The 23,995-nt window shown below is 37.0% G+C and overlaps 1 protein-coding gene across 1 annotated transcript in view; it reads left to right on the forward strand.

Annotated features, from left to right (window-relative positions):
• The first annotated feature begins 1,316 nt into the window (after positions 1 to 1,316).
• The window catches only part of CFTR (CF transmembrane conductance regulator), a 199,644-nt gene continuing 176,965 nt past the window's right edge, over positions 1,317 to 23,995 (forward strand). The window contains exon 1 of the mRNA XM_061198249.1: positions 1,317 to 1,369. Coding sequence (XP_061054232.1) covers positions 1,317 to 1,369 — 53 coding nt within the window. The remainder of the gene's footprint in view (positions 1,370 to 23,995) is intronic.

The raw sequence follows: 23,995 nt of genomic DNA on the forward strand, positions 1-23,995 counted from the left end.
TCAGACCAAACTTTTTACTTCCATTTGAATTTTTCAATTTAAACTCAATGTGCCCTTGCTTTTACACAACAGGATTCAGGAACGAAAGCTTTGGCTCTTTAAAAACCATCAAACAGGCACACAATACACGCAGCAAAAACTCGGGGAAGCTAGGGCGCCCACACCTGGGAAAGCTTAGATGCCCTTCAAGAGTTGAAGATGGCGTTTCTCTGAGGCAGGTCAGCGTTAACATGCTACCTTCGCTTCAAAGATTGTTTGGATTCCTTTCAGTGTTATTAGTCAAGATGTTTTGCTGACCGAGACTAGGAACTATAGGATGGCGGGTGAGTCTACATACTGTCCTCTTGTCATCATCGTAGTCGCTAACACACACAAAAGCCTTCTTGGAAAATGCAAGCCGGACTGAAAAACGTAGACAATGAACAAATCCTGGGCGGGTAATGGACAAAGCGGCAATTCCTCTTACGTCCTTATAGGGATTCCCTCCACCTGAAGTACATCTCCTAAGGGGCCACACTTGCAGCTCACCTAAGCCTGAAACGAACAAGCTTGGTTTTTCCCTCTGACACTCAAGGGAAGCGCTAAGGCGAACACATCAGACGCTGCCGCGGAACTTTGCAGCTCTCCGAGGCTGCAGTCTGATACAGGAGAGACATCTTTTTGTTCCCCTTTCAAAAGGCACCGTACAAACGTAACACGAACCCGGCTAGGATCTCGGAAAAAGGGAGGAGGAAGAAGGCTCGGGGAAGTTGGCCGCGGCGTGCCCTGGGTCTCGCGGAGCCTGGCGCGCAGGAGGGTCCAGGAGGCTCCCGGCGGACTGAGCGGCTCTGCTCCCGCTGGTGGCTCCTTCTGTCTTCCAGCGTCGGAGACTGTACCTGGAGAGCGGCCGCGACGGTCCCCCGCCTGCGGGCTGGGCTGGGGCCGGAAGGTAGGTAGGGACGCGGACCTGGAAGGAGCGCGCGCGAGGGAGGGAAGGCTGGGAGTCAGAACCGGGAAAGGGTGGCGCGGAGCAGCGAGGGAGGGAAGGAGGCGAGAACGAAGGAGCGGGCGCTGGGGGCGGACGGGGTGGGGAAAGCCGCTAAAGCAAATTTGGGGCCGGGCCAGGCAGCGTCCAGCTTTTAACCTGGGCAGTGGAGGCGGGGGAAGGAGCGAAAGGAGAGGGGAGGTGTGTGGGGCAGGGGTGGGTGGGGGGAGTTGGAAGCAAATGACATCACAGCAGGTCAGAGAAAAAGGGGCGAGCGGCAGTCACCGAGAAGAGTAGGGCATTTGGCACTAGGAGCTCGTGCCCGGCAGGGACCCCGGTGCTCCCAGAGACCATGCAGAGGTCGCCTCTGGAAAAGGCCAGCGTCGTCTCCAAACTTTTTTTCAGGTGAGAGGGTGTCCAGCTGAGCTTTGGAAGCACACGTGCCCAGGAAAGAGGAGGACGCGTGTATGGGCTGGATTTTGGGGAAAGTGGAAGAGTTTTTTTAAAAAGATGCGCTGTCATTCATTGTTATGGAGGAGAACGAGGATTTTGTGGAATAAGATAGAAAACATTAGGAAGAGATAAAAGAATAAACTGAAGCCGATTGTGTGAATAAAGAGCCTTAGCTTAACCCTGAAGTTTTAACTACTTGCAACTGAAAATCACTCTCAAGACCCAAATGTGCTACTGTGCAATTGTCTTCTTAGATTCTTCTAAGAAACTTGTGAATTATAAACTTGTTAATAACAAATACTTACGTTTGGCCCTTATTTTTCCCCCCTTCATGCCTTGGAAACTTAGAAGTCTTCTTGGCTCATGTACTACAAGTGCCATGCCTGCATGTAGTAGGTGCTCAGAAAACACTTGACTGAATTTTGAACGTTTATAGGGGAGAAGTATAAAGTGGGTAATATGTGCTTAAAGTTTTTATTGTTATGATACTGAGTATATCTAACAAGTATTTGCCGCAATTCCATTATTCTTTCTTTTAAGAATGAAAGCAAATCCTTCGAAATATCCGTTTTAAAAAAAGCCAATTCTACAAGCTATACATTTTAAAAGAGGGGTCAGAATTACCATGGAAATGTGAAACCATGGGAATAGATGCTGAAGTTAAACCAACTGACATTTAATAAATTGTACTCTTATCCTACTTTACATGTGATGAGCCATAAAAGCTTGTGAACTTCATCTAATGAGATTTTTAAAAATGGAGTCTAAGTTCAGAGTCTTAGGCAAAGTGTAGTTAGATGTAGCATTTCATATTTGAAGTGTTCTTTGGATACTGTATCTACTTTATTTCTGTTATACTTGTATGAATGAATGAATAGGTTCAGCTCTCTCATGGGATATTACTTAATTCATAATTATCTAATGAATCAGCATACTTAGGTATCAGAAAAGCCAAATACATTATAAATATGCTCATATGTGTGTGGGGGGAAGGAGCTTGGCTTTCACATCTTTCTAATGTTTTATTCTCTGAATGTGCAGCAAACCTGGAACTCAGGTGCTAAGGAGAGGGCATAGGCCATAGAAGGAGAGCTCCTCCCTGTGGATGGGAGAGAAGGACTTTACTGTTTGGAATTGCCTCTTGGGTGGGTGTTTTCAGCACCTTTTGTTACTCCATCTATACAAATGGGATTGTCTGTTGATCTGTTTTCCTGTTATTTACAAAATCAGAATGCTAATTGGCATAAATTGTAGCCTTTCTACTAGAGCACTTGGAGGAACCTAAATGCCATTCTGTCTAAAAATGCAGTTTTAAAAAAAATGCAGTTTTCAGAAGAATACATATCCCATGGCTACGTCTAAGTATAATACTGAGGAACTTTAAATGAGCTCATTGTTGATTTAAATTATATCATTGTTGGTCTATCAAAGTATTTTTTTCTTTTTTTAAAACAGATCACCTTATACATTTTAGTATAGTTTTAATAATGCTCTCAGGTGGATTTGTTAAAAAATAAATATTATAATGGCTACTAAATGTGTGACAAGCATACTCAGTCCTGCTCTTCAAACTACTTTATAATAAGTTGCTCTAAGAATAGGTATATTTTTAAAAGTTAAGTTCCTACTATTTATAGAAACTGACAATCACCTAAAGTACCAGTGATTATAAACTTCCTTCTGGGTTGTAATTCTGAAAGGGTAAGAAACGTATTTTCTGTCTTCGGATTAGACAGTAGTCCTGCTTAGTGGTCCAGGGTTTTAGGCTTTGGATTCATATTGTTTTGATTCAGATCCTGGATCTGCTACTTAGTAGCTCTGTGACCTGAGGCAAGTCCCTTAACATCTCTGTTTGTACGACTTGACCTTTAAAACTTGGACACTAGTAGGACCTATGTCTTAGGGGTTAATCTGTTGAGAAAATGCATGTAAAGTCGTTAGCCTAGTAAATGTTAGCTGCCACTATTATTATTATTAATTACCATATTTTTACATTCTTTACAATACCACATACCTTGTTTATATAAAATATTCAATTCATCTTTGTTGAATATAATTTTGTGACTATCCATCTGTATGTGCAATGGATGGGCCTAGATGAGAATTTAATTTAGGAAAGATCTCGTCCAACATGGCATTACCAGATATACAGGAAAAAAGTCATATGCTTGTATCATATGTTGTTAAATGCCTTAGAATTTAACTTTCTGAGTATGATCCATTCAGTTTCAGAGTCATAAAAGAGTAAAGCTGTTTGGTCTGCTTTATAGATTATATTAAATATCTCTTTTATTGTCTAGATTTTGTTACTGGGAAAACTAATACTGTTTAGGAAAAATTTAAGTACTTTCTTAATTTTGCATGAGTTTCACATCAAGTATGAAATTTGAAAGATATCTGAGGTGTCATAATGCTTAAAATAATATCAATATTATAAACATAACCTAAAAGAGAATTTCACCACAAAAATTCAAATAGTGTGTATCATGGAGACCAAGTTACATTAACTTAAAGCTTTTATGAAATACAAAGATGTTTTTAAACTAGAGGTGATATATTTGCATAGAATTTATAATTTATATACCAGTGCAATTGATTTACAAATGTTTTACCAAGAGAGATTAGGTTTTTCATTTTTGAGCAATTTGTCAAGTTTACATTTTCTAACTTTTAAAGGTGGTTATTCAGTTTGTTCTCTGTCTTCTCTCATGCCCTGAATTTCCCATATTCTCTTTAGATGTTAGATTGTGTACCAAACCATGTGTCAGATGACACAGCTTGAATTTTGGTCATGGTTTTCATACCAGAAGTCTAGATCTATACTTGAGGAATTGTCAGAGCCCCACAGAATCCATGTGTACAATGCCACAGATTTCTTACAAGACTGCATATAGGGGCCCCCAATAAGTTCCACAGGTAAGTCTCAAGTAAGACCAAAAAGTAAACAAGGTTAGGCTCTAACGTGGAAATTCAGCAAAGAGTCGCATATTGTAAGTCTCAGGTTAATAATAAGATAATTTAAGTTACTTTAGTAATCATTAAATACGAAGTAATGAGAGATTTTTAAATAAAGACACTAGAATTTCTACATCAGGATGGGTGTGGTGGATCAAAGTAGCTACCAGTGAAATTCTGCCTTTGATCAGAATATTTTTGGATTCTTTTAATGGAATTAACTTTAAAACAGTATATAAATTTATTCTCATAAGTAGCTTCATTACCTTTTAGCCATTATTTTATAGTCATAGCTTGCTTTGGATTAAAAGTTATATTACCCAGACCGATCACTTGGACTTGCTTCTAAATGACTTTTGATTGTAGCTCAAGAAAGTATAAAGATTTTTCATCATAATTTGCTTTGTTAACAGCCAAGTGCTACTTAAGTTTAGGTATTATCATTCCAAAAATGTATTGCAAACTTTAAAGACATTTCTTAATGAAGAGAAACATAAGTGCTTTGAGCAACAGAAGATGATTACAACAAGTATGTAATGAAAGACCCATAAAGATGACAATTTTGAAGAGGACCACACTAATTTGGTTATATAAATTACAGTATATGTAAACAAAAAAATCCATCACAATGACTTTATATTTACATTTTATTTACTTTTTGCAAGGTGTGAGGAAATCTAAAGTTATGGCAGAGCCATAAGTATTTTTGCAGTTTGTCGGGGGTATTTATAGAAATGTTGCCAAGGGAGATCATATGACCACTCAAACAAGGGCCTGTTCCTATCCTGATCAATACACATATTGTATCTCAGGTTCGTCTCTCAGACAAGGCTTAGACGATCCAAATCAAAAGAAATAGATGCATAAAACAAAATGCCAGTATGAGTTGCACAATTCGTATTGAGATGTACAGCTGCCAAGGGTCCCTCAATAGCATGAGTTCATTTAGTCAGTCAGTGGGCAGATGCCATCCAGTGAGGACAGCCCAGGGTTCCCATACATTCCCTTGGCTTTGTCTCTTGTAGGAATTGGAGGAGGCCACTTTTGGGACAGGGGCCCCTCTGGAACAGTGTTGCCTGAACACTGACAAATGTTGACTCCCTACACCAGTCCCTTAAAATTCCTTTCTACCCATCTGTCTTTTGCTAATCATGATTTTTATGATACAGTTCAGATTTTCAACTTGGGATATGTGCCAATTTTGATTGATTTAACTCTCAGAGTTCTAAAAGTACCTCCTCTGCATGGTATTACTAAAATTGTAATTATATATATTTTATTATATAAAATATATGTGTATATATAATTAAGTTTCTTTTAGTTCATTTTGCAAGTTTAAAAACTTCCTCCTTGGTTATGAAGTGTATTCCAATAATTTTTATATGCTGGTTCAAATTATTACTCACTTAACCCTCTGGGAAGATATTTATATACTTATAACACATACCATACAGTGTAACTGTAATATTCCATCCCTTGCTAAAGAGAGAAGTGGAATCAGTTTTCTTAACTGGTTCATTAATATTTTATGTTTGATGTGACAGTCAAAATATCCTCTAGAGCCAGCTGATACACTAGGGAAATCATGGTTTTTCAGTTTTCCATTTATGTTTCATGGGAAGAAGTAGGAGTTAGTGTGATAATATTCAATGCATAAATGTTAAAACTTGTCTAAAAGGCCCTTGAATGATCCCCAGTATAAAATGTATTATTATTGTCAGTGTCGCTTCACAGGAACCTATAATTTCAGTGATAGAGCTACAATATGAGTATAGGATTGCAAAACCATCAGGGAAGGGTGTTAACCGTTTAGCATGCAGCTATATGTTGTTTATCAAAACTTTAAAAACAGCTCTGACTCAGCAGCAATTTTGGCAATTTTGATTCCAGTGATTCCTGACGCATCTGTGTAGGGCTCTTCCCTGGAGCAAAATCCCTGTGATGCAATGATGTCAAGAGGAGAAAACAGATTATGATAGAGGTCTGGTTGTTTGGGAACCCTGACTGAAGGCTTACTTTATAAATATGTTAACATTACTATTTCAGGTGCTTCTCTTCAGCTCCTAAGATTTTACCTTGTGGTCGTTTGAAAGTAAAATTAGCATTACAAAGTGGCTTTGCTATTGAGCCTAAGAGTTTAGGCTTCTTTTTGCAAGAAACCTGTAAAAATTCAATTAGGTTGCTTGATGTAGAGAACGAACATATTCTTACAGAGCTCTGAATGATCTGTTTTCACAGCTGTATCCAAGTCGCAAGACTTGTCAAGTTTGCTATTCTTTGTGCAGCTCTGTTAGCTTATTACTATCTTTTGACATCAATGACTCTTTCAAATTGTAAAGCCCTGGATGTCAGGGCCTTCTATGACTTGTTTAGTATTCAGACCATTTCAAGACTCCTGCATGCAACAGTTTACTAAATATTTCTTTGTGATGATGATAATTCCATGGTGATCCATGGAGATTTATGGATATTGTAGACTGCTGACATTCAACAGTCCTGTGATACAGCATTATTCTGATAAAGAGAGGTCAAAGCAAGCAGGACCCTGGACAGATTTTCTAATACTTAGAGTAATTATTCCATGAAATATTTCTTATCTTCCTTTATAGCCAGGCCTTTGCCTTGCGGGAAGGCCTGCTTGCTAATTCCTTGCTCATGGGGTCAAGAAGTGATTTGAAGATTTCTGCTAAGTCCTTATGGTTAGGATTCTTAGCTCTGAAACTGGACAACTGGGCTTTACTCTGATATAATCAGAGAATTCTCCCATAGGTTGCTTCAGAGAACTGAGTCAGAGCAATACTGACTTTGTAGGTTATGATTCAGGGCAGCTTGGAGGATACCTTAATTCATTAATTTACCGCCTTCTGTATTCTATGAAAGGCATTTTGAAGGTTGAGGTGGACAAGGAAGAAATTGGTGCTGCCTTCATGGAATGAGTTCTCTGAAACCCAGATTTTCAAGGGCTTATAGTAACTCTCCCTGGGCATCTAATCCAGTCTTAGACCGGTTAAGGAAGGCTTGCTGCAGGAGTGACTCTTGAGTTGGCACCTATCCAGACAAAAAGGGTAGGGCTGGGTTAGGAAAAATTTAAACACAGAAGCGGCAGACTGTGTGTAGGACTGACAGCAAAAGCGAGCATAGCACCTTCAAAAGAGTCAAAGAAGTTCCCTGTAACTGGAGCATAAGATGTGTGACAAAGATTTGTGGGAGCTGGGTCTGGAACTCTAGCGAGGACCAGATCATAAGGGGCTTGGTGAACTTTGTCTGGGCTTTATCATACTGGAAGCGAAAAGCCGTGGCTTTCTAGCAGGGGAGCAATGTGTCCAGTTCAAAGCTGTTGCAGTTTTGCAAAAAACGGATGAACTGAAAGAGTAGCAGTTGGGATAGAGAGAAAGATGGATCTGAAAGACATTAGGAGGTAAAATCAACAGGTCTGGTAATTGATTAGATGTGGAAAGTGAAGAAGAGAGAAGAATCAAGGATGCTGTCTAGATTTGCTGACATGGGTAACAGTGGGTGATGGTGACGCTTGCTGAGGGCAGAGGTTTCAGTTGGAGGAGGCATCTTGGGGGGAAGGTGGAGGCTTATGCAGACTCTCAACTTCTTTTTAAGATGAAAAAGGAAATGATGCATATGGCTCAAGGCCAGGTAATATGATTATTTGAAAACACATTGAAGTGACTTAGAGCTTTAGGTGAGAGAGATTTAGATGTCAGAGGTGACAGTCAGAATTGTAAATACATCCCTCACACTGTTCAGTAAAGTCCGGGGTGGTATCTAGGTAATAATTTAAAGTGCTGACTTTCTGGGCTTTATTGTGATATGGAGTCACCTGCGAGTGTGTCAGAAAAAAAGCAGCGGTATACTAGGGACAGCACTGGTTAAGTTCTACCTAGAAATTCTACTTAGCACCCTCCCAATACCCTCCCCTGCAAACCCACCAACTGATATATGAAGGGTCCCCACCCCACCATAACTTCACACATTTAAACAGCAGTTTTTACACAGCTGATTTCTACGATCATAGACGTTTAAGAAGGACGTATGAAAATTCACTGGTGCTTCAGGTATTGTCTGCGGTGATTGAAAAAAAGATTTTCTGGAATACAATCTGAAAAAAATATAACTGAAAAAGGTAATGCATGATCATTAGCAAAAAGGTATTTCAAAGTTACAGAAATATATAATGTAGAATGTGTAAGCCCATGGGTAACACTGTGGTTTCAATATATATTTTAAACTCTAATTTAATACCTAATACCACTATTAAATTTTGTTAATCTGAAAAAAAAAAGATTCTCATACTCTTGAAAAGATTACGTATCATTGTTTTATGTTAAAACTTTGAACCTGTTAAAGCACACAGAGCTTTCTTAGCATTGCCTACATAGGTGCAGCTACCTTCTACCCAACTTCACACCCACCCCCAACACCTAGTGAAATTCTTAACTGAAGTTCTTAACTTCAAAAAGGGACCCAGGAGTTTCATCTGTTACAAGTCAGACCATTATGTGAAAATTAAGCTTAATAGGCAGAATCCTAGAGGTGCTGACACCTGTGTTTCGAGGAGATTCAAGGCCAGACCTTGGAGCCCAGTATTGGCTATGGGAGCAGCAAGAAAATGAAGCCACTGCTGGCCAGGATTAGCAGTCCTCATAGAGGCAGCATACTGGAGAAACTTTATAAGAAGCTCTCTTTGCACATTTTATTTATTTTAAATATCTCTACGAACTCTGGAAAATAGAGCAACAACAACAAAGCTGTACTTTTTTCAGCCAAAATCCATTGCTATCCTTTAGATCAGGGGTCGGCAAACTTTTTCTGTAAAGGGCCAGATAGTAAATATTTTCAATGTTGTGGGCCACGTAGTCTCTGCCATTGTACGAAAGCAGCCATAGACAGGATGCAAACAAATGGGCATGGCTGCGTTCCAATAAAACCTTATTTATGGGCACTGAAAATTGAATTTCATATAATATTTTTTTTTAAAAGTCTATTGCAATAAGCTTCAGAATTTGCAGCTTTAAAATTACTTAGTTTTAAATAAAGATCTAGAAAAAATTTCAGGGCTCATTTGTAATTAACATTAGTGTATTCAATAATTGAGTAATTTTAAAAGTAAGTGAAACACTTAGACATGCAAAGTGGACTTTTCAGAAGAGGGAACAGTAGTTTAACATTAGATTAGATATTAACTTCTCAGAATAGTTTTGTCTTATAGGAACCTACTGACCATTTCTTCTTTGCTTCTTTTTTGCATACACATTTTTTTTGATGCGTCCTTTAAGGTATAGGCTCTATCTTATCCATCTTTTGGTTCCAGCACCTGTCTGACTCCCTGGTGAATAGTAGGCCTTTAAAATATACTTGTTGAATGAATAAAACTTGACTAATTCAGTTTATGTTTATGCTTCTAAAATTTAATTTTTGATGGAAATGTAAAAATTTACTTATAAATATGAAATTTAAAAAACTTTCCATTTGACTTTTCTGAAGATAAAATATCAATTTTGAATAAAAATATTAGTTGCTTTACCAAATCCATGAATTCTAAAGTATAACAAAATAGGAAAATTTGTTTCTATGGTTTGCTTTCTTGTGTGGGTTACAAGGACTTTCTAGGAAAATTCCAGGTTAAGTTAGTACACTATTATTTTTCTTCAGAAGATCAATGCTTTGCTAAAGATGAGCTTTCCACCTGAAATGTTTTTTCCCTTCAAATACCATGTGAGTATTCTGGGTGCCTGACAGTTTAATTTTAAAACAGATTATTTAAATGATTATTTCCAGAATTTCTTCCTAAATGTATATACCACAATCTAGTCTTAAAAAAAAAAAAGACCTTAAACTCATTTTCGTCTTGGACCTCTGAATACATTTTTCAAAATAATAAATAAGCTGATGAAACATTTATTACCAAAAGAACGTCTCCTTTCAATCAAAGATAGGGTTGGCTTCTGAAACTCACATTAGCCTCTTTTCCACCGCTTTTCATCTGAGATCTATTAGAGTTAATCTCTCCTATCCATAAAAGTGAATGTATATCTTGTATATATGGACTGTGAACAAAAGTGCACAAATAAATCCCCTACGGATTAATTTGATTATGGAGCAAACTTGGCTCAACATCATTAATATAATTAAACAATAGGTATTTTCATAAATCAGTTTCATAAATCAGAGCATAAAATATACAATGACAATGAGATCCAAAATTTTATTCACTGTATTAAGAGTTTATAAGACTGATGAAATTAAAGCTCCAATTTAGCCATCCCAATAACATCAGAGCTAAGTTTTTTTTTTTTTAATTTATTTATTTTTTATTTATTTATGGCTATGTTGGGTCTTCGTTTCTGCACGAGGGCTTTCTCTAGTTGCGGCAAGTGGGGGCCACTCTTCATCGCGGTGCGCGGGCCTCTCACTATCGCGGCCTCTCTTGTTGTGGAGCACAGGCTCCAGACGTGCAGGCTCAGTAGTTGTGGCTCACGGGCCCAGTTGCTCCGTGGCATGTGGGATCTTCCTGGACCAGGGCTCGAACCTGTGTCCCCTGCATTGGCAGGCAGATTCTCAACCTCTGCGCCACCAGGGAAGCCCCAGAGCTAAGTTTTTATGCAATTTTATTAGCTAGAAAGACAACCACTGTAAAATGAACTCATTAATGTAAAAGTAATTTTTGAAATACTAATGTGATTTTTATTCATTCATTTATTCATGCATGCATGCCTTTATTCAGTATAAATGTTGAATCTCTGATATATTCCAGGATATAGCAGTTTGAAGGCTTAGGCCACATATCAAAACCTATTATACATTCTAATTATTCTTTTACTGGAATTTTCACATTGATATTTTTAATGAGGCAATGTTATTTCTCTTTGGAGCAAAGGCCATCGTATATATTTATAGATTTTCCCTTACTCCATTTAATGAAGGGGGCCTAAATTTTTTTATTGATTTACCAAATGACTGAATAAAGGTCATCTCACATAATAAACTTTTCTAAAGTCAACAGTATAATTCCTTGACAGCAAATATTGTTTGATGTATTTAAAATCTTTTAAAATACTTCCTATGAAATGTAAAGATAAGATCATTACATTTAGAAATGTATATTGGATTTAGTCCTTGAACACAGTCTTTGGATCCACTGAGGTGTTAACTTGTAACTTGGCAGCCTTTTTGAACTCTCATACAAGGTTTTGCTGATTCAATTGTTTCTGTTTCTGCCAAGGGTAGCCACACAACTCTTGTCTTTCTTGAGTCACGGTCTGTCACTCCAGCCACTATTACTGCAAAGTAGAGTCAGGTTCTGGGGTTAGTAGACACGTATGTTATTATTAAAAAACAATGAGTTGCCAAATTTCCTATCAATGAAAATTTGATCAAAGTTTAGTTATTCTGTTGGAAAAGAAATCTAGCTAGAAACAGGATTAAGAAATTCTTTTTTTTTTCTTTTGGCTGCATTGGGTCTTTGTTGCTGCGCGTGGGCTTTCTCTAGTTGCGGCTACTCTTTGTTGCGGCGTGCAGGCTTCTCACTGCGTTGGCTTCTCTTGTCGTGGAGCACAGGCGTGCGGACTTCAGTAGTTGTGGCACACAGGCTCAGTAGTTGTGGCTCGCGGGCTCTAGAGCGCAGGCTCCGTAGTTGTGGCGCACCGGCTTAGTTGCTCTGCGTCATGTGGGATCTTCCCAGACCAGGGCTCGAACCCGTGTCCCCTGCACTGGGAGGCAGATTCTTAACCACTGCGCCACCAGGGAAGTCCCAAGAAATTCTTTAGGTAAATACTTATGCTCTTAAAATTAGAAGCCCTTCACAAATATCAGTATTTTCTATAGCTTTAGATAAGTGCTTCTCAAATTGCCAGTCACCTGCTCAAAAAATATATTAAGATAGATCTATCTATCTATAATATATCTTACGTTAAATATGCAGATTCCTAGGTCCCACTCCATACCAACTAAATCCAGAATCTCTGGGAGAGTGCAACTATAATCTTGATTTTTTGTTTTCTGTTTGTTTGTTTTTTACATTTCAGGTGTTTCTTTTTGCATACTAAAGTCTAAGAGCCATTAAGTTAATCTTAAGAAAGTGGGTTTAAATGGCCCAACTAGTGCTTTTCAACCTTAATGAAAGATTGGGAAACTGCAGATTTGAGGACAAAAAACAGGATTCTACCACATAATCATAAAATGTGGAATATGGAGGTGATTCCATCTTTTCCCAGCTCCACTAAAGCTGTCTTTCCTAACATTCTTCTTTTTAAAAAAAATTTTTTTTTATTGCAGTATAGTTGATTTACAATGTTGTGCCAGTCTCTGCTGTACAGCAAAGTGACTCAGTTATATACATACAGACATTCTTTTTTTATATTCTTTTCCATTGTGACTTATCACAGGATATTGAATACAGTTCCCTGTGCTATACATTAGGACCTTGTTGTTTATCCATTCTAAATGCAATAGTTTGCATCTACTAACCCCAAACTCCCAGTGCATCCCTCTCCCTTGGCAACCACAAGTCTGTTCTCTATGTCTATGAGTCTGTTTCTGTTTTGTAGATAGGTTCATTTGTGCCATATTTTAGATTCCACGTATAAGTGATATCATATAGTATTTGTCCTTCTTTTTCTGACTTACTTCACTTGGTATGATAATCTCTAGTTGAATCCTAACATTCTTCTTTTTAAATCTTAGGATCCAAGGAAGAGAATTTAGAAAGTTCACAATTTTTTTTAGTAAATTAACAATAGAAATATAGATATTGTTCAACTTGCCACAGAATTCAAAATTTCCTCTTAAATAGTTCTTGAAATCTGCAGTTTTGCCTCCAGTATCTCCTAACATTTACTAAGCACTTTCTATGTACCAGGGATTATACGTATTATCTCAGTGAATTCTTCAAATAATTTTAGATAGAGTCTACATGTAAGAAATATGTAGTTTAGAAAGATTAAAGAGCTTATGCAAGGCCACCCAGCTAATTACTGTGAAGTCAAGACATGAACTTACATTGATCTCTAGAACTCTTAACCAGTGTATCACACTATCCAACAATCTAGAATGGAATTGGTAAATTATATAATTTCACTTAATTTTGTATATAGGTTTTCTTAATTTTCTTGTCTCTGAAATTTATTTTTGATACATGTATTATAAATAATATTATTTAAATAAGGCATTAGACTCTGTTCTTCTTGGAAGTGCCAGGAGCATGCCCTCTTACAGTGTTTTGCATGGATCCATATGACAAACTACTTGAGGTGGAGAGAGGTGAAGAGGGAAGGATGGGGAGGGGAAGGGAAGGGTCTTGTCTTGGTTAATGAGGTCTTTAAAATTCTAAATGTCCAGTTGAAGAGTGAGAGATGTGATCAGCCAAAAGCATGCCATTAGCCAACCATTGTTACATGGACACAGCTCAGTTTCACAAAACTTGACCCAGACTGCACTTCTTATCCTTATTTGTTCCATCCAGGTACTAATAATCTCCCTTCATCTTTTTCATTTTCTAAATCTAGCTTCCTGCCTTCTTCCACTTTCTCAAACCTACTGAGCTAGGCTTTCTGTTGCGTTTTTGTATCCATTCTTCTTACCTTACCAACTTAATCCCCTCCGCTGAGTTCCAGGTTCAGTCACTTCAGTGTTCCTCTCACCACCATCCACCCTCTTTGGTGTCCTGTTCTGATCACCAGTCCCTGGTTGTTCATCACTCATGTCATTTGTTTCTTTATGTTTACTCTTACTGTATTTCTTGGGGCTGAAGGAAGAGGCAGAGTCACCTCGCAGATGGTTCTTCAACTTGATGTTTGACTCTTTGTATGTATAAATCTTGGATATTCCTAGTGCAGTGGTTTTTACAATTTTTTAAAAACAATATTTTTATCAGTGAATCCAGAATCCAAAGGAAATCTTCCATGGAACTGCGATATACGCAAATAAAAGTGACAATAAAAGACAGTAAGTCCTCCGTAAATACAAAGATATAGGTAATCTCCTGCCCCCAGATAAGGGCTGAAATGACTATATAACATTTACGTGCTCTTTTCTTGGTCCTACATGCTTACGTTTTTCACATTATGCTTCTGAAATTGAGATGACTCTTATAATTGATGTCAAAAGAAACCTGTCAGCCATCAGGCCCAGGAATAACTTGAAATATGGGAACTTAGCAGTTCATAGAAGGTATATCTTCCTGTAACTTCAGTTGAATCATTTGCATTGGTTGTACCCCACAAGGTTGACTTTTAACTTAAATTTAGTTTCTTGCTTGAAATTTCTTGAGAAAGATTATTCTGTGATCTAGTTTTGAAAGAACAGTAATTATTTAGTCTGAAGTTTGTCTGGCATACCAAGCACTGTAATTAAGGTAGAAGTTGCCCAAGCTCAGCACTTTGCTTTACTTTGAAATTATACTGCCTGTCCTACAGGTGAAGGTGGTGTGAATGCAACTTGTCACTTGTAACCCTATTCATAACTGTGAATACCAAGAATAATCCAAAAGTATACTTTTGACCTGAATGTGAAGAAGGCTTAGAAGAAAACTTTAATTATGACACTGAAGAAGGAAGTGGTGTGTAATTGTGTGAATAAGTATATAATACTGGAAAAAAAAATTTTTTAACTGTGTATATTTAATTTAGAGGGGCTTTTTAGGAAAGGCCATTATTACACTGATGATGAGTCTTGTAATCAACGTCACCTTACTGTTGAGTAAGCATGGTAAAATATTGTAAAACTAAGATAATATCGTATGCTTCTTGTTATCATTCCCTGGGGATTGCACAACTCTCTGTTATGCTGGAATGAAACCTTGTATGAGCAGGTATGCCAGAGATATGATGGGCTGTTAATTGAGCTTGGTGCACGTCTATATATGCATGTCTTGGTGCATGTTCACTATAGACCGTGTTCACTTGGTTTATAGTGAATATGCTCACTTATGCAGTGTGGATATAACCAATGACAGATTGCAATATGTTTAAATAGGTTCAAAGAGATGTCAGGGGAAGCTTTCCTACACAGTGGACACTAAATGAGTTAGCCTTGAAGTCCAGGATAATGTTTGGATGGCTCCAGTGTGTTAAAATTTTCATATAACAGTTTTGCGAATGTGTGATGTTTTTTATTCTTATTTTTAGAATAACAAAACATACTTTAAAATATTGACATTTCAAATCAAAAGTTGGTGAACTCTAGGAAGTATCTCAGGGGAACACTAGGTGTTGGGGTCCATAGTTTGAAAGCCACTGAACTAGTTTTTCCCCCATATTCGTTGGTCTCGACCTTCCCTTGAGTCCTCATTTCATCCATCCTATACTCTTAGAAAATGATCTCACATTTGACTTTGTCTCTATCCTTATTGTCAACTCTTAAGTAGCAATATATAGGGGAAGAAACTTGTACTTTGGAATCAGACAGACCTGGCTGGAATCCTTGCGCTGTGACTTAACAACAATATGATCTTGGGTAATTTACTTAACTTTGATGATGATGTCATGCTCATCAGTGCAATGAGTTCTCCTCCTCTTAACACAGCTCAGCATTATTATGAGACCTAATATTCATTGAGTGTTTAATATGCGTATTAGCGTTCTCCAGAGAAATGAAACCAATAGGAGATATATATATATATATATATATATATATATATATGTATGTATATACATATATATGTATATAAAAGGATTTATTACAAGGAATTGGCTCACATGATTATGAAGGCTGGCAAGTCCCAAATCTGCAGCATAGGCTGGTAGGCTGGAGACCCAGGAGAGCTGATGTTCCAGTTTTATTCTGAAGGCAGTCTCCTGGAGAATTCTCTCTTGTTTGGTCAGGCCTGCATTTTTGTTCTATTCAGGAGTTCAGTTGATTGGATAAGGCCCACCCACGTTATGGAGGGCAATCTGTTTTGTCCAACATCCACCAATTTAAATGTAAGTCTCATCCAAAAACACCCTCTTACCATCATGCTCTTATAAGCCAGTGCATTAGTTTGCTAGGGCTGCTGTAACAAAGTACCAAAATCTGGGCGGCTTACACAACAGAAATGTAATGTCTCACAGTTCTGAAGGCTAGATGTGTCTGAGACCAAGGTGTCAGCCGGTTTGGTTTCCGCTGAGGCTCTGAGAGACAATCTGTTCCATGTTCTCCCCCAGCTTCTGGTGATTTGCTGGTACTCTTTGACTTATAGACACCTCACTTTGGTCTCTGCCTTCATCTTCACGTGGGATTTTCCCTGTGTGCCTGTCTCTGTGTCCACATTTCCTTTTTTTTCTAAGGACACCAGTCACATAGGTGTAGGGCCCACTCTAATGAACTCATTTTAACTTGGTCACCTCCGTAAAGATCACGTTCTGAGGTACTTGGTGTTAGAATTAAAATATATCTTTTTTGAGAGGAGCACAATTCAACCGAGAATAGTAATAGTTTTCAGGAGCTGATGAGCTATGGAAGCAATTTGAAACTCTAAAGTATAATACATACAGAGGGTTACACTAATTTATGAAATTTTTTAAAAAGCTGTGTTTACCTCATCTGTAATGGTACACAGGTAACATGGAGACAATGTCAAGTACGTCAGGTGACATGACATGGGAACGGTCAAGAAGGGTCAAAATAAAAGGGTCCAGTTGTTCTTGAGTAGACTGAAGAACAACTTTCCATTTACGAAATTTTGGTACATCTCCACTGAGAATAAATAGCTTGAAGGCCAGACATTAGAACGTTTTGGTAATGAAGAGTGTTAAAAATGAAAACATTTTATTGAGGAGAATTAAATAATTTTGGCTGGAAGTTTTAGAATTATTGGCTTTAACTTATGACTCAGAAAAGGGGCATAACTGTTAATAAAGAGTGGTCCCTGGAAAAGTATAGGCACCCTCACATTTGCATTGCATTTACCATTGACTTGAACAATATTTTCACTTTTTTTTTTTTTTTTTTGCTTTTAATACATTTGATCAAGAGTAATGGCTGGGCAATACCTATTTGCCATCATATCAGTGTTCTCACATGGGCTATAAACATATCAGGTTTGAGTAATTAATTAGTTAACACTTTAATTCATTCAGCTTTTACACTGCCTCAGACACTGGACCAGACAATGGAGATATAAAGATATATATTACAACTACATTGTCCTCAGGAAGTTAATCTTATGAGGGAAATAAACTAGCAAAGTATAATGTGGTAACATAAATTTAACAGTTTAAAAAATAATTGAGTGACAGTTATGTGCTATGCTCTGTGGTAGGCAGGGAATACAGCAGTAAAAAAAATCTCTAAGGTATTTGCCCTTTGGGAGTTTATAGTCTGGCATGTTTGGAAACACGGGGGTTTGGCAGACAAGCAAATAGACAGTTAGTAGTGACAGCTCAGGTGGAGGAAGTACAGGAGAGAATGGAGCGCATGGGAGGAAAATTAAACCTAGATTGTAGAGAGACACACATAATTCATATGAAACTATTTCAATGCATTTGAGATTTTTGGGAAATAGAGGTCAGGTTTTATTTTGAGGAAGTTATTAATTTTTCTTCAGTGTGACCTGGCATTTGGCTGGTGTTGGAACAAAACCAAAAAAATGCTGTATCAAATGATACGAATAGGAGAATCCTTTAAAAAATTAAGAGCCATCTTATTATCAATGGTTTCATCCAGTGAGAGCTCCTGCAGAGTTTAAAAGGAAGAGAATCTGGCTTGATGTTTCCTTTAAAGTTCTTTTTCCTAACATGTATATGCAAGCAAGAGATTATGACATTTTGAAGTAAAAATAATTCTTAAATGCCTGTAAAAATGATTTGCACTAAACTATCATCATTTGTGTTAATGATTTCTGTTTTTAAGGACCTGATTGCAAAGGTGACTGTTCTGAACTTTTAAATTGCTTGTTAGGATCTAATGATTCAGTCATCCATTATTGCGTGTTTTGCTATTGGGGGAAAAATTAACTTAGGTTACTTTGTGGATCTTTATTTACTTATATGTTGCCTATATGAAAAAAAGATGTAGAAATTAAGTGAAGAGGATTTAAAGTAAGGCTCTTGCAGTGAAGTCTTATTTCCATGATAAACCTTGAACCAATGGCTGTCTCCATTCCCTGCTTCTGTCAGGCTCCTTTTTTTCCTGGGATTCACACTGGGGATGAGTGAGGGTTCAGCCACTACTGTTCTCCTCCCCTTACATCTCATAGGAGTTTTACTGTCAGTGTCCCTCTCAGTGATATCAAGTCTCCAAGAAAATGAAAAATAGCATTAGCATTGCTCCAGAACCTCAGGAACAGGATCTGAAACTTAAATCCTGAGTCATACAATGTGTCTACAAACACTCCTCACCTTGCCAAAGCAGGGAGAAATAAAGAAGATGCTAAATTTACCTTTTAATGCTATAATTCGTGATGTGTTTTCTAGAGGGTGAACTAATAAAATGGAAGATAAAAAAGGGTTAAAATGCAACCAATGACCAAATTCCGTATATAGTTTGAAGATGGGGAATTATCTGCAGCTGAGAAGTCTGAATACAATGCCATAAGGCTCTTTGAATCCTGAGAAATAATCATGAGTAACAGCAGGATAACAGTATAACAGAACATACAGCATATACAAGTTAGAGTAAAGAGAAAGTTAAGATAAATGAGTAAAATTCTAGAATTTGACTGATCGTTTATCTGGCTAGAGGATTCCAAGCAGAACCCTAGAGACTAGATTTATCATGCCTAAATTTAAAAAATCATCAGCTTTGTCTTCCTGATGCATCATGTTTGAATGTTACCCTTGGAAGATTCATTCTTAACTATCTTCATCTTAAAACATTTCTGAGGTTGTCTCCAACCTCCATTTTACCATTCCATCTATCAAGCAAAATAAACAAGTGAACATCCTCAAATAAACTATGTTAGGTGGACTTAGACTGCTTTTTTTTTTTTTTTTTTTAATTTTGGGAAAAGTTGCTTTGAGGCAGTAACTGGAAAGCAGGTGTCACAGAGGATTTAATAAGTAGTGATTTTTTTTGTACACATGGTGAGGGGTCATTAAGTCATTTGGAGGTTGAAGGTCATGAGAGTCTAGCATGTGATTTGCCTATTACAGCTCATACCAAACAGATCACTGACTCCACAGCCCAGAGCTTCTCAGAGGATTTCTGTCCCCAAGAGGGGAGAGCTATCTCCATATTGCGAGAAAGACTTTAGCAGAGAAATATCAAGTGGCCTTGACTCCAGATGTTGAGTTAATTCTAGAATGGCAACCCTGACTCCGAAGGACATGGGGATTTCATTGCCGAAGGATGAAGAAGCCTGTTAGAGAGTGTTTACTTTGGGTCCTAGTGATGGTGTCTCAACAAACTAGGTGAACAAAGAGCTTCAATAAGGGATTCAGAGTTCTATAAAAAAGTGAGGGAATAAGTGGGTTAATTATAAAACAAATACCAGTTAAATCAATATATCATGTGGGAGATATCCTTACATCACTCATGTGAAGTATGTTTTGTTCCTACCTTAAAAGATCACGTAGAACTTGTTTCCCTTCTTTTCCTTTCAGCTACCACTGGGCATGCTTGAAACTGCTTCTCTGCTCTGTTGCTAGTATGGAATTGTCTAAAATAATAGTAATAGTGGTGATTTTCTGATAGTCACACAAGTTTCTCTCTGTAAGCTTTTACAAATGCCAGCCAGTAACCCAGTGGCATTTCTACCATAAAATCAGAAGGCCAATCCATTTCCCCTCTTCCTTATTTTCTTGGTTTCAGATATATTTCTTATTGCCAATGGAAATAAAAATCAGAAGTTAGAGAGCAATGTTATCACTTGTCTTTCTTGGTTAGTAAAGAGCTCCTAAAAGTGAACTCATACAAGATGAAGCAATTTTATTGGTAGTTAATCATCCTATCTTTCTAGCCAGTTGTTCCATCTATAATCAATTTCGTGTCTCTTATTCGTGGCTTCATGCCCAGATAGAATAAAAATCAAACTAAAACCATGAAACAATGCTCTGAGGCTGCTTTTCTAAAGTACACGGACTTGGGCTATTTTTTGTAGCATTGCTTATTATCTCTCAATTGCTTGAGTCCCTGAAATCTAATACATGTGAATGGATTAAGTATAGCTGTTAGAAGTGGTCTTTTTATGCCAATGCTACTCCCTTACCATTCTTATTTTTTCTGTATTCATAGTAGTTCCAGCAATTAAGGGCTTTGCTTGTGGGGGGCCAGGAATAAACAATTTATATGACTCATGTTTCATGTCATCAATCCTTGGATCCTTTCGTGGGCTTTGCACAGAGTCTTAATCACTTGTAGCAGCTACCCAGGCACTGACATATATGAAAGGGTTTAGAGTGTCAAAGTCACCATAATAAAAATATGCATTTCACCAACTCTAGGAGGGAAAATCAAACATTTGGGAAAAGTTTCTAAAATCCATGCTAACAATTGATTTCTTTATGCTGTTTGTCGTAATACCAGCTTTTTTGAGATATAATTCACATACCAAAAAATTTACTTACTTAAAGTATACAAGAGATGTGTAACTATCACTACAACCAATTTTAGAACACTTGCATCACCCCAAAAAGAAACTCCATACCCATAAGCAGTCATTCCCCATTCCCTCCTTCACCTCCACCCTGGACAACTACTAATCCACTTTCTCCATGGGTGTGCCAGTTCTGGACATTTCATATAAATGAAACAATGTGGTCTTTTGTGACTAGCTTCTTTCACTTAGCATAATGTTTTCAAGATTCATCCAAGTTGTAGCATGTATCAGTATGTCATTCTTTTTTATCGCTAAATAATATTTAAGTTGTAGGATTATACATTTATCCATTCAGCAGTTGGTAGATATTTGGATTGTTTCTATTTTTTGCTTATTATAAAAAATGCTGTTATAAACACTTGTGTACAAGTTTTCATGTGGACATATATTTTCATTTCTCTTGGGCATACACCAAGGAGTGGAATTGCTGGGTCATATGGGAACTTTCTGTTTAATATTTTGAGTACCTTTCAGATTGTTTTCCAAAGTGGCTGCATCATTTTACATCCCCACCAGCAGGGTATAAGGACTCTAATATTATTTTCCACATCTATGTCAACACTTATTGTTACCTGTCTTTTTGATTATGGCCTTTCTAGTGGGTGTGTAGTAGAATTTCACTGTGGTTTTGATTTGCATTTCTCTAATGGCTAATGAGGTTGAACATCTTTTCATATGTTTTGGGGTGTTTGTATATCTTCTTTGGAGAAATGTCTATTCAGATCCTTTGCCAATTTCTAAATTGGGTTGTCTTTTTATTACTGAGTTGTAAGAGTCCCTTGTATGTTCCAGATACAGGTCTCTTATCAGATATATGATTTGCAAAAATTTTCCCCCATTCTCTGGGTTATTTTTCTACTTTATTGATGGTCTGCTTTGAGGCATAAAAGTTTTATAATTTGATGATGTCTAATTTATCTATTTTTTCTATTGTTGTTTATGCTTTTCATATTATACTTATCTGTGTGCTGTTTTTTTTTTTTTTCCTTCTAAAATTAGTCCTAATATGGCAAATTTGGTACAAGTGTAGGCTTTGGTATCACAGTCCTGTTTTGAAATTCTAACTCTGCCTTGAATAAATTATTTAAGCTCTCTCAGCCTCAGTTACTCATCTGTAAGATGGAGATAATATTAGGGCTTATCTCTTGAATTGTAGTAGGGGTCAGATGAAATAACGTATGTGAAATACTTAGAATTTTAGAGAATTATAGGAATAGTCTATTAAGGTTAGCTAGTACTTTTGTTATAATCCCAATAATAATAAACTCTAGTGCTCTGAAAATTAAACTAAAGCCAAGTAGTTTCTATGAAGAAGCAATGCAATAACGTACAGCTGTAATATTTTATAGGCAACATTGAATTTGGCCCCCATGAAAACCAGGTAGTCATAGTAGTTATTATTTCCAGCAGGAGCTGCAGCTGAGAGAGCTTAAGAAGAGCTATTTCCAAGGTCACATGACTGGAAAATGACAGAGACAAAGTTAAAACCTAGAGCTTTCTTAAAATCACTAATTCAGTTTTTTCAGTAACAGATTCGTAGTAGAAGTTAGGTGACTGGAGTTCTGTAGTCTTCATGATAAAGTTTTACCTCAGACAATCATATCAGGAAAGAAAAGAAAGCAATTTTATGGGAAATGAAAATTAATAGTGAGCATTATATGAAAATCATGGAGTTAAAACATATTTGACTAGAAAGTTTATGTGCATAGCTAGCCATAGCAAGTACCAATTATAATATGTAAGTTCTTCTTTAATTAAAAAGAACTTCCTCCTTATTTCCAAAGTTATACATGCTCATAGTTAAACATTAGTGAATATAGATAAACAAAAAAGAAAATATCTTTCCTGAAGTTTTCTTAATATGCTTACATTCCAAATACATTTATATTTGGGAGCATCTTTTAAAATGGGCAGATCGATTTCCTATTTAATGTTTAGGTTCATTAAGCATGAAGTTAATTTATGTTATGGTTTTAAATTCTGGGCCTCCGGAAGGTTTTTCAGAATTGGTTTGTAGTGTTTTGTTGAGCAGCAAATAATTATCTTTCCAAATCTTCTAAAATTCATTGACTACATTTACTGTTTACTCATGTACAGAAAGAAAAAGAACTTCTACAGTTCTCTTGGTAAACTAGGAGCCTCATGAGAAATTAACTCTCAAACACAAAAATAGCTCATCTTTAGCAAGCAAAAAGGTGATTGAGCTGACTAAAGTGGTTATTTATTATAAATTTACCATTTTATGGGTAAGCAGCAAACACTGTTTGATTACCTTGTGGGATGAGAGGACAGAGACTCACCGACTTGACCCTCATCCCAATGCTGTGACTTTGGGGTGCATTCTTGAAGCCTACAAGTTTTATACAGGACTTTTGAGAGCTAGATGCCACTACTTTCTCCAGTTTTATTTTTACTAAAATTCATTGTGAAAAAACATATCCAACTATAAGATAAAACCAGATCTAAGTTGATAAAATAACTGTGACATTTGAAGTGTTATTTATATGAATTAGAAAAGAAACATCCTTTTAGAGATGAAATGACTTCTGGTCTCAAATCAATTCTTCCCATCATAGCCATTTATCAAAAAACCTAAAGCAAACTGGCAGAATATGCTGCAGGAATTTGAGATTTGTTGTCACAGTCTGTTCAAATGATTCCCCCTCTTTCCTCAGCCTGAACTTCAACATTTTCTTTAGTTAGGACTATCCAGCTTATTTGCGCTATTTCAAACTCATGGTAAATATATTGGATGATGAGAAAACCTCTAGCGTATTTAAGTTTGTCCATACTGAGCAGTTTAGAGTAATTCCTACCTAGTTCCTCAAGTATTATTTCATGCAAAAAGGACAAAGACTTAGTCATTTGAGTGTATCAATTTGTCAGTATTTGGGAGATGTGTCATGCAACCATGGGTTTGAATTTGCTATTTCATTTCATTTTATCTGGCTAGTTAAATCAAAAGTAATGTTAAATAATGTGGAGGCATGATTGTTTTATACAAACAAAATCATTTGAAACTGAAAAGATCTGATACCTGACCTTCATCTTAAATTCTAGCAGATGAAAATGTCAGATGCCTCTGTTGGATTAATAAA

Source organism: Eubalaena glacialis, chromosome 8, assembly GCF_028564815.1.
Source record: "Eubalaena glacialis isolate mEubGla1 chromosome 8, mEubGla1.1.hap2.+ XY, whole genome shotgun sequence".
NCBI lineage: Eukaryota > Metazoa > Chordata > Mammalia > Artiodactyla > Balaenidae > Eubalaena > Eubalaena glacialis.